Source organism: Chaetodon trifascialis, chromosome 1, assembly GCF_039877785.1.
Source record: "Chaetodon trifascialis isolate fChaTrf1 chromosome 1, fChaTrf1.hap1, whole genome shotgun sequence".
In the NCBI taxonomy this organism is placed as follows: domain Eukaryota; kingdom Metazoa; phylum Chordata; class Actinopteri; order Chaetodontiformes; family Chaetodontidae; genus Chaetodon; species Chaetodon trifascialis.
In genome coordinates, this window is record NC_092056.1 from 17,344,017 (window position 1) to 17,364,035 (window position 20,019).

Sequence of the window (20,019 nt, forward strand, 5' to 3'; positions counted from 1 at the left end):
CAGAAAAAAGATAGAAGAAAAAATATTTGCTTTGATTAAGACTAGAACAGACAAGTAGTTAGGATTTTCTTTTTTTCTTCTCGGAAAAATCCAACAAGATGAACTTTTGACCATTTGTATTATTGCATATTCGCAATGATCTTATGAAACAAGGCAACATTTGGGACGAGAATCCTAAGAATCGTTTGAATGAGCAGAAGAGTAAATGTGCCGTCAAGAATCAAAATGATTTAATCTTTTTGTCAATCATACAGAAAATCAATAAGAAACATTCTGAAAGGGTGTGAAAACGGGTGTCAATTATTATTCTGTACAATCAATCCAGATATAAAACAAGATCATCAATGTTCTAACTAAAGTCTAAATACAAATGGTCAGTAAAATGCATTGTTTTAAAGCACAAGTATGCTGTATTAGGAATGCAGAGAGCAGCTTTCAGACAACTCATACAATGTCACCATTCATCAACATTTTACATGAGCTCTGTTTAAGCAACATCTGGATAAAAAAATACATTAATAACAATTAATATCACCGTCCAAACACAGTGTCTTTGCAGCCCTTCCAGCACGTCACCACATGGATTCATCTTAGGTATGTTTCTGCATCAGAATTTCCACTGATTCACAAAGTCACTTAGTGAATGAGCGGGGAGTGTGGTGGAGAGGGTGAACTTTCCTACTTTATTTTTTCAATTATTACTTGGGGCCATTAGCCTGAGCTTTTATCCCCTGCTCCCGCCTCTCAACCTGTCTGTCCAAGCTGGGGCTGAGGCCCCTAAGTGCTGCAGAGGGTAAGCGAGAAATCCCATTCACTGTCAGTGCTCCGCTGTCTATCGGGCAGATATAGTCCGCAGATTCATCGGGTTTCCTCTTTCGGAGGTGGCTGAATTGGGTGAAGCCCAGTTTCTTTGGCTGAAAACAGAAACCAACCCACTAATAAATCATTTTGATTTGATGCTGCAACAACCACATCTGATTCTTAGATCATGCTCCTACCTTTACTTTAGCAGTGGTAGTGAGGGGCACATGGCCCGTGGCATTTCCATACTCTCGCTTCTCCTGCGTGGCCTGAGGCCCCACCAGGGCAGAGAAGGCCGTGGCGAGGTGACGGCGGAGCAAAGTCTTCTGTGGCGGAATATTTAATAGCAGGGCCAAAGTCTCTGAGCTGAAGCGAGGCTCCAGGATCTATGGAAGAGCACATTGGTGGCACATGGCAGTGACAAATTTAGGTCTCCAGCCATGGAATGCCAGTGCGACTTGGAAAATTTTCATACAAACTCAAAATATACAGTACTTACAATCAGGCCACCATGAACACCGCTGCCCCGGAGATTGGGAGCATATTCAGCTAGATCCACTGCTCTTAACCACTCCATCACGCGATGGTTAGACCACTGCACCACCTCTGAGGGAGAGGGCTGTCTCTGAAGAGGTGAAAAATAAAAACATTAATTGACATTATACCCCCTTCCATCTCACTCAAAGCTTTTTGGCTTTTATCCTTCTAAATACACTAGAAGTGGCAGAATGAAGCTTAAACAGTGGCAGTATTTGCTCTGTTTGAAAACGCCTGTCTGTCTCCATCTTGTGGGCAACTGATGTGCTTGACTGAGTGAATTTGCACACAAAACATAGCATAACATAAAACACAAGACAAGCGCTCCATACAATGCATCCCGGCACAATTCACAGTTACCTCTTCTCCCGGCCTACGTCGAAGACAGTTGGGGTTGAACTTGTTGGCATGCAGGACATGGATGGCACATTTAATACTGAGATGATGAAGCTGGCTGGTGACCTTTAGAGTCAAGAGGTCATTCTGAGTGAACAGCAAAAGAACATCAGCGAGCTTAATGCAAAGTTTACAAATTCAAAGCATTGTTTGAACTGATGTCTAAAATTTAAATAAAACTCCACTTTACTGGGAAATGTCACATGTCAGGTGCAGCATTAAGTCTTACCACTGTGAGGTACTGTATCATTCGACCGTCTACTCGAGCTTCATGGAATTGGTCTTTATACTGAGGCAAACCAATATCATCCAGCCAGCCTGGAGGGGTGACAGTCAGACATTAATTCACTTCACTGACTAAACCTTTAAATGCTGATTCACGTATCATCAGCTGCCAGCTGTCATACCACTGTGACGGCTCAGTTAAGACACAGTTCCTGGTTTTGAATGCTGGCTATATTTACATTTCTTTAAATATAATTACACCTCACACATTACAAATCTTTGTTTGGCTCGAGGCCTGTGTCTATTTGTAGCTGTGATTCAAATTAGAACATGGCGCATGAGAAGTTCGAAATATTCTTACGGGTGACCCAGATGTAGTCCAGCTCAGATGATTTCTCTATAACTTTAGTGGTGAAGGCATGCAGGGCGAGCTGCAGCTTCTTCCTGTGCAGTGGATTCTTCATACCCATCTCCTGAGGACAGAGAGGATTGTTTGTCACAATAAAACTAAAAATTGGAAAAATAATTGGTGGTAAATCAAAACACAATCTCTTCAGTTTAGCCTGAAAAGCCTTTTTGAAGTTTCTAATTTATCCACACTTTTCTCTGATCAATACTTTAATACTTGTGTGTGAGTTCAACTGTCCTGTCTTATTCTCTGACCTTCTCAAAGTCCTGAGGTGTTGCAGACAGCAGTGTCTGTCCATTTTCAACCCACTGTCTGGTGAGGTTGACGTACTGGCCCAGTCCGTAGTCCTCTAGCCAGCCACACACCTGCTCCTTGGTCCACTGGCTGAATGGAATATTCATATCGCTGAAATGAAAAAGCACAAATCAGATAATGAACTGATTCATTTATTGCGAGTGCTGAATAGACTATCTTAATACATAGATCACATAAACTCAATTTGTTATGCTAAGAAAAGCCCCAGAGCCTATTTTCATTTGGGTGTGTGTGACGAGGTGGGGATTAGGCAGGAGAGCCAAACCAGATTGTTTTAAAGCTGCAAAGTATAACCGTGACCTGGCTGACAAAAAAAAACAAACAAAAAAAACCACCTGAAATACTTAGTATACAGGTAGTACAGGGACAGGTAGAGGCACACTGAGCTTTACCGTGCAGAGTCATAAGATTCAGGGGTCCGGGTCAGTCTGGGCCCCGCTGTCGCACGCAGTCCCCCTCTTCTGAACTGACCAGCATCTAGATCTGCTGCCTGGAGCCCTCCAGACTGGGTTCTTCGAAGTCTGTAGGGATGAGGGTGAACTCTCTGGATAAGCATCCTGGAAACTACTTTCATTCATTCAAAATAAAATTACTTTATATTTGATAAATATAAACATTTAAATTCCTGTAGTCTTTGAATACTAAGTATCAATTAATCATTTATTCCTCAACATACTGTCTATATGATGTACAAACTGTAATTTCAGTACATGGTGGGTGTAATGGCAGGGCAAGTGTAGTTGCACAATGGCTTAATATATGCTTACATTATTTCTGAATTAAAAAAATATTTATTTTTCTCTCTTTGCATCAAATAAACCTGTATATGTTAAACACAATCAAACATGTTAGGAATAAACGTTTTAAAGCCTGTTTGCTCTGTTTTAGTCTACATCAACATTTCTGTTAATTCGCTGACGCATCAGTGTCTTTTCACACACTTACTTTCCCCAGAGTCTCTTGAAGCTCCTGTTATTCTTCATGTACTCTGGTGAGCCCACAGCTCGCTGGCCAGACTGTGTATTTCCTCCAGAAAGAAGTGGGGAATTATTGCCTGAAGTGCTGTCATCAACTCTCTCCAACTTTCCTTTAAGAGTTTGCAAAAACCACAGTCAGTGTAATACGACTAAGTACAAATATGGTTCAAATTGTATTAATGTACCATAGATGGCTCACTGTAATCTCGCCAGATAATGAGAATAGGCTATCAAAATCTAGCTTGCTGTAGTCAAGCCATTGTTGAAGACAAATTCTTGATGATGATGACCGAATAAAAAGCAGTAAAAAAATCCTTTTTTTCCCTCTTTGCACACCAAACAAAACATTAGGAGCTAAGTACTGCACATGTGGCGGGGTCTGCTTTTTCATGGTGCTCCATTCAGGAGAGGGAGAGCAGGTTACAGAACATTGAGTTCAGCAAATAATTCATTGGTTAATGCACCGTGAAAAGGAAGGAGTTTAAGCTAAATTTTACAAGGTGTGATCTTCATGATATAGGCTGCAGTCAGCCACCGCTCTACAGCAGAACACAGCAGAGAGAAATCAGGGTGGGGCTCAAGTTAAAACTGGTCAGAGAAGCTGAGGAAGGGTGGAGCTGGGGTGAATGTGGTCAATCAGAGCAAGACAGAGGGTGTGTTTGCTAAGAAGTCTCTCCCATGATACATCTGCTCTGTCAGGAGCCTCTGCAATTACAGCTGCCATCAAAGGTGCAGTGGTCTTCTGGTCAAAGGGGAGCGGCTTTCTCCAAATATGAATTGTGCCTTTGCTCGTGGGAATAACCGGCCTCACGACTATACTAATCCAGAAAAAAAGGGGGTTTTATCCTATATTAGGGATTATTACTATGCACCATCCATCATATCATAAATAGCTCCCCGTGTAGTTAATATGTCTGGATTTACTTTGGCTGGAGTCTCCATCGTCACTCCCATCTGGAGACCTTTGACTCTGGTTTTCTCCGCTGCTGTCTACGATCCCGTTCTGCTCTGACAGAGAGGCATTCACAGGCAGCGTCTGGCTTCTGGTGTCACCCAGACCGCACTGGATAAACCATACGCAGATGCAAGCAGAGAAGACAGCACATTAGCTAAATCAAGAAGTGTTAATGTGTGCACAAAACACTTCAGTGCTCATACAATTCTGAATACTCTTCATCGTGTAAGAAACTATGCAGTAGCTTGTATACTGTAGAAAAAAAGGATTTAAAGCATCCACATTAAAAAAAAAAAAAAAAGTATAATCCATTTTTATGATGATGAGAAAATACCTTTTGTAAAGGTCCATTTGTTAGGTCATTCATGCTACTCGATAATGCCTGCGGTTCTGTTCTGAAGAGATAAAAGCACGATCATCTCAGTAAAATCCAACTGAGACATGATTTGCTCATCCATTGAGGGAAAGCTGCTTCTCTACCTGGAATCACTGTCCTTCTGGGCTGATGAAAGAGATGTTTGATGGGAGGATGAACTGGTTGTGGAAATGTGTGATACCTGTGATGAGCAAAATGTGAATTTAGAGAAACTAAAATGATGAAGAAAACTTCAGAGACCAGCTGAATTTATTTGTACCCACTTCAGACTTCACATCCTCAGACTTCGCACTGGCAGAGTCAGTGTTCTTCATCAATCCGTGCTCTTCCTCCTCACTGCTGCTTGACAGAGTCCTGCCATTTGACAGTGAACAAACAGCAGGGGGAGCTACGGTAACAGAGAAGCAGTGAATTCTGTTAAAGAAGGAAGCGTGGTGGCTCTCATTATGCTCAAACGTTGATGCGAACATAAAACAAATGCCGCAAGGGAACAAGGGAAGGATAAAGGAGTGTATAAGCTGATTACCTTGCCTTGTGGTGTGAGTGACCTCTCTGAATTGCCTGCACTGATTCAGGAGCAGAGTGAGCTCTTCAATGCGTCGGTCCTAAAGAAAACAGAGAAGGGGAGGTTCAAGGCCAACAAAACCTAATTAAGATGTTTATCTAAGGTTAGAGAACACACATACATACGGACTGTGCTTCACTCTGTTATTGACCGATATGCCACACAGTCTCTTTTCACCATATGGCCTTTACATCAAAGTAGTGGATAGGGAGGGGATTGACACAGGCCTGGCTGGAAATCTTAGTTGTGGCAACCAGCTGCATGTAGTGTGTGTTTTTTGAAGTGGTGCCCATGCCTGGTTTTGACATGGTTCTCTTAATGCAGCTTGCTCCAAAATTAGGCTTGGCAGGTCGAGGCCTACTTAAGTGTGGCTTTGCCTGAAATGGCTCGCCTTGGGGTGTATGCGTACGTGTGCGTCTTCACTTGTGTGCCACATGTAGGCCCGAGTCTGTAAGTCTTTAAAGTCCAAGATTCTGGGAGGGAGAATACAAAAGCCCCTCTGTGCTATAAATGGTTGGAGGGTGGTGCCTCCGAGAAATGACCACATCTAAAAACAGTTACCTTTTCACCTTTCAGACAGCAGTCATGATAACACTTCTACATACAGGTCAGTGAGACATTTTACATTGTAGTAAACTGATGACAACACACACGCTGCTCTGTGCTGCATAATCACATGCAGCTGTGTTGACCAGAAAGAGAGAGAAGTTTCCGGATCACTGGCAACTTACCTTTTCATCATTGGCAGCTACTAGTGATTTCATGCCACTCCTAAGCTTCTGCAGTTCCTGATCTATAAAGAGAACACTGATTATTAATATGTATGGGCAGCTGCTTGTGTCATATCAATTTGCATTTTGTATAGAAACACAGTGGCATATGGTTATTTAGAAAGAAAGGAAAGTCAGGACACATGCCAGCATGTTGTAGATTTATTCCTCACCACATTAAACCATCTATTTTTAGAAACCCTTTTTTTTATTCACTGATCATAGCTTTTGTCATGTCAGCTTTTACATATTTGGGCCCACAGTCCACAGACTTTGTAACATATGCAGGCATACAGGCAGCATTACTAGTGAGTGACAGTGATTGCACTAAGCATGTACCCCAGAGAAATGATTATCTACAACGGACAAAATTAAGAAGGAACAAGACATAATGCTTCCAAGAATCCATAAAGATGACAAAAAAGGCAAAGGAAAGACAGATAGCGTAATTTTGGAAACCAGTCTGTTACTGTCAAAGCTGCCCCTCACAGCAGAAGAAACAAAAGATAATAAAATGAAGAGACATGTCTGGAGAGAGGAAATAAATGAAAGATCAAAAGGAGACATGGCCCATGGGTGTAAAATGATTTTCATTAAGTACTGTGCAGGCTTACATTTGGTGTTTAGCCTCTTCCTGTACATCTCCTCTGAGAGAGAGAGACAGAGACTCGTGATGAGACAGTGTATTAAGGGCCAAGACAGACTTTTCCCACAGCAGTTACTGCAAGTTAATGAATGCAAAAAGCACTCATTAACTGTGTCACCCATCAGGCTCTGTAACTCTGTCAGAGTGAGAGGCTGCAGTTGGCAGGTAGGTGGAGGACTTGGGGCTGGGTGCTTTGCTTACCTCTCTCCGAGCTCTCAGGGGATAGAGGGGGTCTGGCCAGCAGCTGAGTGTGCAAGCTCTCGATCTCTGCGTTCTTACTGAGCAGAAGCTGCTGAAGGCTGCTGATCTCCGCCTGTGGGTGCCACACAGTGAGGAATCTTAACAGAAAGGACACGCAATTCTGCACAAATGCATGGTGAATGTGCCAAAACATGTCTCTTTAAACGCACACAGCTGAAAGCACTTTCACATTCACAAAAACAAGACATATACAGTACATGCGTCTTAATTTAAAGGGCCAGCACATGACCACTTGAGAACCAGTTTTTTTAACATATTGGCATTTTTTTTCCCCCACCACTAGCAAGTATATATAAAATGCCCACAACAAAGCACAGAAACGTTTCTTCTCCGAATTTTAGGGAACCAAATATTAGTCTGGAGTTTATAGTTTGTTTTGAAGTAAGCTACTTTGTATAAGGAAAAAACAGATGGCAATAAAGTTCTGGCTGATCTATTTGCAGTGTGTTCTGTCTCTATGATGTGGACTCTTTGCCTCTTGTACCACATCATACTCCTGCTATACCTTCTCTAACTCTAACTTACTCACACATAAAAGCATTTTATAAAGCCTGGTATCTGCCAATCAACATCTGCAGCCAATTATCCCAGTGTGCATTAAGATTTTCCTAGCTTGATTAAAAAGAATGTCTACCAATTGACTACCAGTAACAAAAACTCTAAACTGAGAATAACAAGATATTTGTGTGAAATGTAGTATCTGCTCATCTTGCAATTCTGGCTGAACATCCTGTTGATGGAGAGATGCCAGTAGGATATTTGATGAACTTCTAAAAACTAAAAATAAAGAACTGCAGATGGCAATATGACTTTGAATTATACATTATTCACATACGCCGCACCACAAACCAGGTGGACCTCCTTTGAGAGGTGCCAAAGTGATTGAGTCGTGTGGATGATTCAAACATTTTAAACACTTCTTCCCATGTGACCCTTTTGCCAATCCTGTTGTGACTGTAGGTCAGCCAGGCAACACTTCCAATTTGTTGTGAACATATGGAATTAAAAGTGAAGCCCCAGCACGATGAAATATATCTAATATACAGACTCAGACAGCTATTGAGATGGAAGGGAAAGGTGGGGGGAGAGAGAGAGAGAGAGAGAGAGATGATGAAATATTGGGGATTATCTAATCTCTAAGAAGTTAATGTGGCGGGTTCATGCCAAAGCACACAAGTAGGACATTAGAAATGGACTAGGCCATCATTAAATCTATTTCTATAGTACTCTAAAATAGAGGGGAAAACAGTTCTCAGACGTCTTAAGAAAACATACTGTAGGTGTCTGTGAATGAGAGAGTGTGTGTGCAAAAGAGAGTGACTCACTTAACTGGCTGGAACATCGGATTGGACAGCATTTAGGAAAGTTGAATGGACAGTTAGCAGTGGAATTTGAGCACTGATGGTGTACTGCAAAGTCTAGAAACCATGAAATTCAGAACTTTCTTTTACCTTTGTTGCTTTGAGTTTCTTCTCATACTGTAACTTCTGATCCTCCAGGTGCTCCACTTTGTCCTTGAGAATCTTGAGCTCCTTAATTAAACCCTAAAACAGAATAAATGAGAGCATTTAGCCATCTTAGATATTCAGGTGATCAGGTTCGTAAATCTGTGCATTGTTCTTGCATGACCAACATTATTAAATGTTAAATGATGAAACACACCTAGTAGTTGTGCCACACACTGATGCATAAGTGATAACCACTACAAATGCTGTCTTCCAGACAGGGACATTGAGTGCTTCTGAGTATATTTGGTGAGTGTTAATGATTGCACACACTAAAAAGAGACAACCCATGCTGTACACAGCATTACAAGTCATGCTTGCCGGCTGTGCCTACGCTTTCTCCTCCACAGTGGTACTGCTGCTCTCCATCTGAGCTACCCTCTTCCAGGCTGTGTCTGTTCCCATCAGGCCCATCTGAAGTCTCGTCTAGTTTGTGCATCACCCCTGAGGTTCTGTCACAGGACGGCCCAGAGTTCGAGACCAGGCCCTCAGTGGACTCAGTGGGGCAGGCCACTGGAGAGCTGCTGTCACCTGGGATCTCCAAGGCCTTTTTCTCCTGGATCTTGCTATTGATCTCCTTCTGAAACCTACACATCTGCTCCTGCAGCTCACTAATGAAATTCACTACAGTCTGACAGTTGCAGTGGGGAGGAAGGAATTGAGAGAAGCGTTTAGAAATAGAAGAGAAAATACTGTAGGCTGTCGGTGTATATGGCTGCGTTTGTGTATGAATATATTGCTGTAGATGCAATCTTTCAGGTCAGTTTTTGCCTCTACCTCGTGTCTGTGCTCATGAGCCTGAGCATATAAATATGATAGTAAACCTGAATTAGAAACGCACGTCCTTGCCTGGTCCCCATGTACAGACAGACTGGGTCAGTCTCATCTGGTAAACACATACAGTTTTCTACTAGTTCATGGATCTGAACTACCTGCATTAACACTATGCAGTCCCATATTCCTGAAATTCAAACATATCCAGTTTATCTAATGGGAAGTTTACAATGATAAATTGCAGGACAGGTGAGTAGGTTTGCCATCTTTAGAGGTGATCCCTGCCCATGTTCCTTCAGAAAGAGTGTAAACAGCAGCCGAGTTATGCTCGGACTGTGGACAGAGGAAGTCTCACTTGGGGTCTGGTACAGCGGATATGACAGATGATATTGAGTGCCTCCATGTCTAAATTTAACCAGGGGTTTAGTGGCTCCACAGCAAGGAGGTGTGTGTGTGTGTGTGTGTGTGTGTGTGTGTGTGTGTGTGTGTGTGTGTGTGTGTGTGTGTGTGTGTGTGTGTGTGTGTGTGTGTGTGTGTGTGTGTGTGCAATATGTGTAGACATGTTTGTGTAGTAGAGGCAGCACCTGGGAGGCCAGTAAAATGTTCAAAGCTGATTTTTTCCTGTTCTCCTTAAGTTCAAGCATCTGTTGTCAGGAAAGCTGGGTTTGGTCACATGATGAAAGCAGGATTAATAAGTGCTGAAACACTGCTGTCGACTAACACACCTACACTATGCACACTACACACTTTTTTTTTTTTTTAGGGACAAATGAAACCTTAAAAACACTCAATTATATTTAAATAAATCTTTCATTTAATCTATTGATGTCAAATGTTTTTGAGAACAAATCTCCCGTTAGGAAGAGAGTCCTTTTTTCAGAATGGCCGAGTCAACCTTTACCCACCACCAAGAACAAAATTCTCTGGGCTGAAGCCTACACACACTCATATTTGGCCCGCCATCCATCATGCCAGCTCTGCTATGCCTGAACTCTTTTAACCTGAGGACACAAAGGCTCTTTGACCAGCAGTGTTTTGAAAGTAACAACATACATTACAGTATCCTGTCTGGTGGTAGTGCTGCTTTCCCTGCTTCCTCTTTCTCCGACTCATATGATCACTGAATGCCCAGGATGTCTGCTGGTAACCGAACACACCAGCCTTAAGCAAATACATGATTCAGTTTAAGCTGACAAAAAATTTAAAACCCTTGGAGACTTTTTTCCCGTAGACTTCGCCCAGGAACAACAGAGCCAGGGTTTGGGTGAATGTTCCCCTCCATCCATCCAGAAAGTGTTTATGATCTTCCATAAAATCAGCAGCTGACTTCAAGGTTAAATCCATCAGGACACAAGGCAGATTTTTGTGTGTACCCTCGTCATTCCTGGCAGACTTAGGTTCAACTTTCCAAGGACTGAAGTAAAACAGAAGTTCCTGAGGATTTTAACTAAACCAGTTTCTCTTTGCAACCAATCCTCAGTGAAACAAACTCTCAGTCAGCTGGAGATGAGGCATTCATGTTTTCGAATTTACTAATCAAGAGTATGAAGTTTAACTGCAAAATTATTGCATGAAATGTTTGATAGCTAAAACTAAAACTGCATGACTAATTAATTAAAAGCAGGTAAATCAAGTCCAACTGGTGCTACTCAGCAAGGCAACCTTGTTTTAATGGATACATATTAGCTTTAAACAAGTTCTGACAAACAGCACAACCATTATCTACATATTCTACTGACATTAAAGATGAAACTTTTCTGACCACAAGGAATAGGCTGCTGCCTGCAACGCCCTACCTCTGCTTTGTGCTGCCTTTCAGCCCCATGGCCCGGCTTTCCGTCCATGTCTGCAAGCTTTACTTTCAGGTGGGACACCTCCCCCATAAGACTCAGCTTCTGGTTCTCCAGTGACGTCCTATGCAGGAGTTCCTGTCATCAACAAGATACAGTGAGAGCATGAGGCAACACAAACAGACATACAGGAAAATACAAACATACATAAACACGTTATACCTTTAATGACACACAGCACTCAATACTTACTGAACAAAGGCAGCTATGAGGCACAGCAAGCTTCAGTTCAGTAATGACAGTCCCCTCAGACAAACCCACTGGTTTCAGACGCTGTTTGAGCGGCTAAATATACACAACCCATGACCACTATTTATAATGCCTATTTCACAGCTCACTCAGAGTACACAGCAGAGGGAGAGAGAGAGAGAGAAAGAGAGAGAGAGAGAGAGAGAGAGAGAGAGAGAGAGAGAGGTACCAAGAGCATGCAAAACATTCATAGAAAGAACATTAAAAGAACTTTGACAGGTGCATTTTCCTGGTGCTGAGGCAGACTATGGGTCTGCTGTACTGCTCTGTGACTATCTGTCCTGAATGGTTGTCAACCTTGAGAGTTTAGCCAGGCTATGCAGGCAGATGCATTGCTAATTTGGTTGATGTCAAGCAGGTGCTAAATCACTTAAAGTTCAGAAATGAGCGTCTAAGGCAGGCAAACACTACATATGGATATATCCATTTAAAACTCTGGCTTCGGAAAATATCTGGGCTTCTTCTTGCGTGCACATGGAAAATATTAGAGCTTTGTCACCAGGAAGAGATTTAAGGCTCAGGTCCAAAGCCTCATAATGACCATGTCTCCAAGAAACCAGCACTGGCTGCCCTTTGATACACTGCACACACACAGCCCTGTGCATACAAGTAGACACTGAGCATTAAGTTCTCAACTCATCAGCAAGCTTAAAGACACATTCCTGGCAGTTAGTCTGACTACACTGAAACAGTTCACTCTCAATGGAAATTTCACAAGAGCTGCGTTATAAGAGCGAGAGATTCTGCGTAATACCTGGTTCATCTTACTCCAGTGCCTGCCTGCAGCAAAGGAAGAGTGAGTGCAGCTCCCTCATGAATACAATGGCTTCAAGCATCTTGTAGTTTCAGTAGATTACGGTTTCATACATCCATTCCTATCAGTGTTTTCCGCACTGCTTATCAGAGTTTCTGCTGTAGATTTGAAGCCAAAAGCAAACAACTGAAAGCTGAGGACATACACTTCTAACTCTTAAAGGAGCGCCACCCCTATTCTTTCTCCCTCCCATCTCTCCACCTTTTTCAGCTGTTCCTCCCTCTTGCCTCTGTTCTCTCTCTCTCTGTCTGTCTCTGTCTCTCTCCCTCTCCCTCTCTCTCTCCTGGTTGTTACAGGTTGGGGGGAGGGGGGGGGGGGGGGCGTGGCTGTTGGAGCTGTAATCACCTGCCCAGACAGACCCAGTCGGCCCTGCATGCATAAACCAGAAACACATTCTCAGACACTGCCCTGGAATGAGTCTGCGCGTCCTAAATATTTTGGTTGTCAAGGTAGTCTACAGACAGATGGGCTGGAATTTCTTCCCAGGAAGCAGAACTCATCCTGAGTTACATTCTCCAACTTATGAGAAAAGATCGGATCTGCAGAAGAATCACATTTAAAAGATAGATGGGCTGTCTGGGGCCCTGTCATATCTCATTCAATGGAAGAACAATACTGGTATAAAAGCTCCAGATGTCTCCTGGTGATAGTCAGAGTTTCCTGATTTTGGTCCAGTGATACATGAAGCTTTTAGCATCAAGAAAGTCCAATCTAAGATATTTTTAGGTCTACAAAGCAGCGTACCTGCTGCAGCATCTCCTCTGCAGAGTCGAGTTTGTGCTGATGCTCCACCAGAGAACTCTGCAGATCGCTGATCTTGGCTCCCTGAGCCTCCACCTGGTCTGTCAGCACACTCACCTGTGTGTATTTATGTGTGTTGATAGAATGTTAGTAGAGATGAGAATCTTTTCTTTCTACACCAAAACAGAATAAAACAGTTTTTGCCATAATTTCACATCATTTTCTCACATAATTGCAGCCTAGGCCTAGCAAACATTCTTCAGGCCTCAGAGTTTCTCACAGTGCACCTTTATATGAGCTATTTTCATTCAATTGGTCATTTTTGTTGAAATTTCTTAGACTGCGCCAGATCAAACAGCGCACGCATTTCCTCTGAGAAGTAATGAATGATCCTTTGTGCCTCAGTGGGTGCTTGCAACACTTGAGTGGCTCCAGCAATGTCAGCAGAACGCAGCAGGTTGAATGTAAATCTGCAGAGAAAGAAACTATTAAGGCCACTTAATGGCTTATCACGTGCTAAAAGGCAGGTCCAAGCAGCCAAATGGAGTGGATACTACAGAGGAACGTTTTATGTGAGGCCTGAAGAAATAAACAGGGCACCTGCTCTCACACACACACCTACACACTTCAGCACATGGTGCTGCTAGCCTCAACCTGTCTCAGATAAGCACTTGTTCAGCACTCCTGATAACTGTGCACACCCACACGCCTGTATATGCAGACAAACACATCACACGAAACAAGACTTTCTAGTGTTGTGACAGCACCAAACCCAGCTTTATAACTGTTGCTTCGCCCATGCAGTGGGGAAAAAAACAGCAATTGCGCAACATTTACAACACAATGCACTGATTTACCTTTGCCCTTTCTCCTTCTTTTCCTCTCCTCAACACTCTTATTTGATGCAGGCACTGTGGAGAATCAGTGCCCACTGTCAGAACGTCCTTTTTCATTTGAGCAGGCTCGTATTCAGTGCAATGGACTCACCTATCTGCTTTAAGTTAAATGTGTTGCTGCTTTTCTAGATTGTGTAAGTCTCATACAAACAGAGGCAGACAGGGATACTCTTGTTGTGCATTGTGTGTGGTAAGAGTGACTAATCTCACCTGCAGAATTAGTGACTCTTTGTCTCCCTCCAGACGTGATAATCGCTCCTGGTAGGACTCACCGTTGCTGGGTGAATGGAGGGTTACCTTCAGAGTAAAGGTCAGCTATTAAGTTCAGTAAGTACACTGCTAATACAGAACAGTTGCTCAGTGGGTCAAATTTGGTTTTCTTTCATGAGGTTTCAGCCTCAGACACATACACACACAACTCTCAGTGCCAAACTTCCTATCGTGTTGGTGGGACGTGGCTGGAGAAGTCTGTAAGAGGTTTACAAGTCCTAATCCAGCATTAAAAGTTGTGTACAACATTTTAAACTGGGTGATTATTGGGGAAAAAGCCTTGAGTAAAGGCTGAACTTAGGGCTGCTTGTGTAGACAGAGATATTTCAGAGCCATCCGTGTGCAAGGGAATTAAAGTTCAACCAAATGAGCTCAAATTTCTCAGAAATCCAAGCTTTTAACCACAATCATGGAAACATTATATAGCCCAGCATACAGTGGGCCGTCCAGCTAAAGTGGTTTGCAACAATTTAGAAATACCATTAAGCCTTTAATGCACATACACAGTATAATATTTAAATGTACAGTATGAACACTTTTAAGTGTTATTGCAGATATTCTGTTACTGAACATTTTGTGATTAATAGCATTTGTCCTGCACAGTCTCTGCACTAGTCATGTGAACAGCTCCCGTAGGTCTTGCTGTGTGCTTAATTTGATGCAGATGATTTTTAGCCTTTTTTTTTAAATGAAACCTAACAAATGCACAAATGCTTCATGGCTTGGATCATAACAATGTGAATAATCTCCAGTGAGCCTTATGTCTAATGAACTGCACCAAAACTTAATCTTCAAAAGTTACACTTAGTGGCCATAATAATACATACACACACATTGTGATCCGATCCAAAATGATAGTCCACTCTTTCTTTGTGAAACTACACAGTTGTAATTGCGTTACATTGTACAATTGTTTCCATTTTTTCCTCATTCAATGTCCCTTTTAAGTGCTTTTATCTTTTCATATTTTTATATCTGTGATTCTTGTGAAGAACATCATGTGTTTGAGTTGAATAAATGTTTTAGAAATACATTTCTACTTACTATATGTACTTACCAAAGATATAATGTATCGCCACACTGTGTCATGAACATCTGTGGCATGGGGAAAAATCTACAATTTTTTCCCCCGCAGATTATCAAATAATCACTAACATGCTCTCAATACATTATGAACCAGAGGCTAAACATTGTACATAATAATTGACAAGCATGCGCATGAAAAGGCTTCCTCTGTGGATTTACCGTGCAGTAAAAATTCTAACCTAATGGAGGCAGTGCAGACTAATGCCTTCTTAATGGTAGCAAGATGGTATGTGTTGTCCACAGGCTCCCTATAGGTTCAAGTGGCAGGAAATGATCTCAGCTAACATGCGTATCCATTTGTCTGTCTCTTCAAATGCTTTAACCTCGTGACCGGCTTGTGCATCCAACAATTCACCCAGGTGTCACCTCAGCGGTGATCCGTTTCAATATACTTGAGCTATTATGTCAGAATATTTCATTTTTGCTTTAATAAAAAACACACGCCACAAGGAGCATATATATATATGCGAGTGCACGTGTTGCATATTCTGCAGCACATCTCTTCAAGTAGTAAACAAATCTTGCTGTCCTCCCAAATTATCTGCCATGGCAACCATAATTATGTAGTAAAAGCAACAACAGTGCAAGAGCAAAATGAGCAACCAAGATCCTTTGTGAAGTTTTGCTGCAGTATGAAGGTATGAAGAGAAGTCATGCAAGTGAAGGATGTCTTACCTTCCGAAGCCAGGCAAAATGTTTGTAGAAATCAATATCATACTCCATTCTGCAGGCCCATTATACTGTAAGTCTGGCTCTTACTATAAGAATTTAGCTGCTTAATGCCACAAAGCATCAAAGAGGATGACCGGATACCAAAATCCACAGCAAGACAAAACAATGGCTCTCAGCTGAGCTGCACTCTCGATCTCCCTGAATCCAACTCTCCTCCTTTTACAGACCCTCCATACTGCAGTTGTGGAGAAAGCAGAGAGGACCTTAGTCCATGTGGTTTGGAGTCTGGGCAGCCTGAGACTTTTAGAGCTGAGCCGAATAACTCAAACTATGCCAGTTGGCTGTACTCCCCTTCTTTCTTCTCTTCACTTTTTTCTACCTCTTTCCAACCCCCCCTTTTTTCTTCCTCCTGCTTTCTCTCTCAAGCACGCTCAAACTGCTTCAGTATGTACCACATCTCTGCATTTCTGCTGCACCCCATGATCTCTCATCTTTTCCTGTCCTCCCTTTCTACCAGCCTGTTCTCTCGCTCTGTCTGAAGTACCTTTATTTTTGCGGGGCTTCCTTAAGGGGCGCAGGGGAGAGGAAACTTTCTGCAGCACATGCTTGTCAGATGTGGTGCCGAGCAAGGAGTCAGTAAGGACGACGCAGAAGGGGAGGAGGAAGGGGCAGTGGAGGAGACTGAAGGGGATTGTGAGTGTAAAGTTGACAATAACAAATTTAACTAGAGTAGAACTGGGCAAATACTGTTGGTGGCTAACCTGAACCAGACAAACTATTGTCACAGCAAAGAGAGGACAGGAGCATTGCAGGAGAGTAAGAATGAAGGAAATGAGGGAGAATTGGATAGTGAGAATGGGGGTCCAACTGCTTGTACTTTAAACAGAAGCTCTGGATCTCATTACTGCTGCAGTTTGCAATAGATCCAGCTTCCAGCTCGCTATTTCTGAGCAGACAGGAAAAAGCCCTCCAGATGTTGATGACCAGGATCAAAGACCACCACTTCATGCAACAAATACAGTAAAACCCAGAGACTCTGTCGTAGTAGATTGTTGTTGTAAATCAGCACAGTTCTCTAACAGAAGCCTTTCTCGTAGCTTAGATTGGGTCTTGGATGTGCATACTGGCAATTACATGATGCTGTCATCCATCCATGCCCGAGTGCTGAGTACCTTGACCCAACTCACCTCTTCTCTGTTCAGCCATTTTAGTACAACGTGTGCTGTATCAGTGGAGACTTGTTTCCTGAGTGAGTCCTGTTCCTCGTCACTCCCCTGTCCCTCCAGCACCGCCCTGAGAGCTTCAGTCAGCTGAAGAGCCTTGAGACTAGGGTCCACAGGTGGGGGAAGGGTCAACTGTGGGGTACAATCTGAGGACTGGTAATCCTGACCGCCTAACCGCAGAAGGGCACTGAACAGCCCTTCATCCACTTTACCTAGAGAGGAAAGAATAAGCAGAAAAGTCACTGAGGAATCCAACATTTCATTATTCCAGAATCCTAATTTCTTTCTGAATGTACAATTGATTAAGAGGTGACTGGCAGGCTGCAGAACAGTAACAGTAGTTCCTGAAATGACCTCTTGAGGGCACCATTGTGCTCCCATGTGGCTAACTTGATGTAAATAGCATCAAATGGCTGAGAACTGCACGCTGTGGCCTCTGAAATCCACAAATTAGAGGTCCAACTTGTAGGTTACTGTCATCATCATGACTAAGTTACATAAAGTACTTTTGATACATGCTGTCTGAAGCTGTCTGTCTGAATCAAAGGTATAGTGATGCATGCAGGACACAATGTGAACAAAAGTTTTGTAATGTATATAAATGTAAAGGTATTTTCAGTGACAGTGTGTGATTTTTAGTTGGTATCTGCAGCGTAGTTTGTCTTTACAGTGAGCCAATGGTTCGACTGTCACCTCTATTAATAGAACTTTGTCGTCTGACCCTGTGCAAAAACAACAGACTGCTGAGGTTGAGACAAACAGCGCTGACTCCAATGTGTCACCTCGGCTTGAAAACACAGGAGGGGAGACCCTGGTAACTTACTTCATGCAGTCAGAGTCCTGTGAGAGAACTGAGATCAAGAGAAGTAATACAAGAACAAAAGAGTGCCTGAGTGAAGGAGAATAAAGAGAGGAGAGATTACAGGAAAGTTCAAAGTACTCATCAAAAACTTCTATTTCAGTCCAACCTCCCCAAACAAAGTGGTTTCTCATCCTGAACAAATTCCAGCTTTGCTAACTCTCTTCTTTTCTGGCTTCTAACTTATCCATCACAGTTCAAAAAATGTCTCTCCTCTCTGTGTACTCTATACAGGCTGTATGTAGGTGAAAATCATGTGGGCAGTGTCGCTTTTAGGTAGACTTTCAAGTACAAACTGGGCAGTCTACCGAAGGTCTGATAAGGAGAACAGAAGCTCTTACCAGCAATAATGTCATCCATTTGCTCCAAGGCAGCCTCCAACATGTGGCTGGCATTTGACGCCATGGCAACAAACTGTCTTAAAAAGTAGCACTAGTGGATCCTCATTCACAGGTTTGAAGACGAGTGTGAGCGGGTGGAATGAGAGATCTTAAACAGAAAGACGGAGTGTCGCGGGCTACTCCCCTTCCTTGTCACACTTAAATCTTTTTACAGCAAAGCTACAGCAGCTGTCCTGACATCTGAGCGACTTCCAAGTAAATAACCTCCTGAATGTGGCTTTTGGGTTTAAACTCTCCTCTCATTTTGTGGCCTGAGCCTTACCCATTGTCAGCGCTGTTATCCACATAAAGCCAAAGCTCATGTTTAGAATAGTTTAATTCTTTATTGATTTAAGTTTGCATTGCTTGTTTGTCTGTATACATTTTCAATCTGCACTAGTTACATCCATGAATGCCAGTTGGTGCATAAAACAAGGTGGAAGAAGTGATGATAACTGTATATTTAGCTCAAAGCCAACTTTAGTGGAGCCACAGAGGTCACACCAGCACATTGGACCATAGTAACCAGATTTTGATTGATGTTGATGACAGGGAACACACTTCATAATGACAAGCAATGCACAGTGAAGCTGGAAAAAGCAGCAGCTGACCGAGCAGTCGCACCCATAAGAGCTTGGTGTCTGGTAATATTTCATTCATTGATCTGATATTAGATGCAGTATTTGGGCTTGCATAACAAAAACAACACTGTCACACAGCAGTCACTGAGGATATACTGACACTTAGTAACTAACTACCATGTTTGGGGTTTTTTTTTTTGCTGCTCTGTTGTAACACACAGCATCAGCAGGATAAGCTAGTGGAACAATGATACAGACTGATCATATGTCTTAATGATGAAGGAGATCATCTGCCTGTCACCTGAAGACAACATCAGTCTGTGGAAAGCCAAACAATGCAATTTGTTATTATTGTTATTATTAGTTCACATAAAGATGAGTCAAGCTGCATTTCATTTAGCATTTGTCCCTGTTGTTTCACATGAGCACAATGAGTTCTGCAAACTAAAAGTGAAAGTTTATGCTTGCATTAGATTTAGATCTATTGTAACACCTTACTAACCTCCATAGAGCCACATATTCAACTGCAATTATTCTACATTGTTAAAGTCCAAAGTATAAATCACATTGAAACAGATGCAGCTTAATTTGTTTGTTTGATTTAAAACATGAACTGATCAGTTGTTCCTTAGCATCCGTTCATCTGTTTTCTTTTAGTGGGTAACTACCACTAAGATTACATCTGATCCACTGTTCTTTCTTATCTAGTCTGAGTAATTTACTTCACTTCACTACCTTCCAGTTATGACATTGCCTTTCATATCTCGTTTTAGTTCATTAATTGTGCCATGTCATATACAGCGTGGCCAACAGGGTGCATCATGAGTCAAGAAAATCAACACATCTTCAAACTGAGATCTGCACTGTCAATACCTTACTTCTAATA

The 20,019-nt window shown here is 42.3% G+C and overlaps 1 protein-coding gene across 3 annotated transcripts; it reads right to left on the bottom strand.

Moving 5' to 3' along the window:
- Positions 1-209: 209 nt before the first annotated feature.
- Positions 210-16,602, bottom strand: ppfibp2a (PPFIA binding protein 2a). Of its 3 annotated transcripts, XM_070958999.1 has the most exons (22): positions 16,094-16,183; positions 14,273-14,359; positions 13,170-13,283; positions 11,309-11,440; positions 8,685-8,777; positions 7,174-7,285; positions 6,941-6,973; positions 6,288-6,349; positions 5,518-5,596; positions 5,255-5,379; positions 5,096-5,172; positions 4,950-5,010; positions 4,585-4,723; positions 3,629-3,770; positions 3,076-3,204; positions 2,623-2,773; positions 2,321-2,432; positions 1,964-2,052; positions 1,699-1,821; positions 1,301-1,426; positions 999-1,187; positions 217-914 (listed from the first exon to the last, which is right to left on the bottom strand). In XM_070958999.1, exons 1-22 carry the CDS (start codon positions 16,139-16,141, stop codon positions 699-701), a joined length of 2,439 nt encoding a protein of 812 aa, XP_070815100.1. In that variant the 5' UTR covers positions 16,142-16,183; the 3' UTR covers positions 217-698. The 3 variants fall into 3 exon arrangements, with proteins under 3 accessions (XP_070815109.1, XP_070815100.1, XP_070815117.1); XM_070959008.1 differs by lacking the exon at positions 6,941-6,973 and having other exon boundaries at positions 210-914; positions 16,094-16,602; XM_070959016.1 differs by lacking the exons at positions 13,170-13,283; positions 14,273-14,359; positions 16,094-16,183 and adding an exon at positions 12,366-12,467.
- Between the last annotated feature and the right edge of the window lie 3,417 nt (positions 16,603-20,019).

Coding starts and splice junctions, on each gene's coding strand:
- ppfibp2a (XM_070958999.1), bottom strand. CDS start 16,141: ATGGAGTATGATATTGATTTCTACAAACATTTTGCCTGGCTTCGGAAG. Junction 6,350..6,940: donor GAAGAGGCTAAACACCAAAT/GTAAGCCTGCAC, acceptor TTCTCTTTATAG/ATCAGGAACTGCAGAAGCTT. Junction 5,011..5,095: donor CAGAAGGACAGTGATTCCAG/GTAGAGAAGCAG, acceptor TTATCTCTTCAG/AACAGAACCGCAGGCATTAT.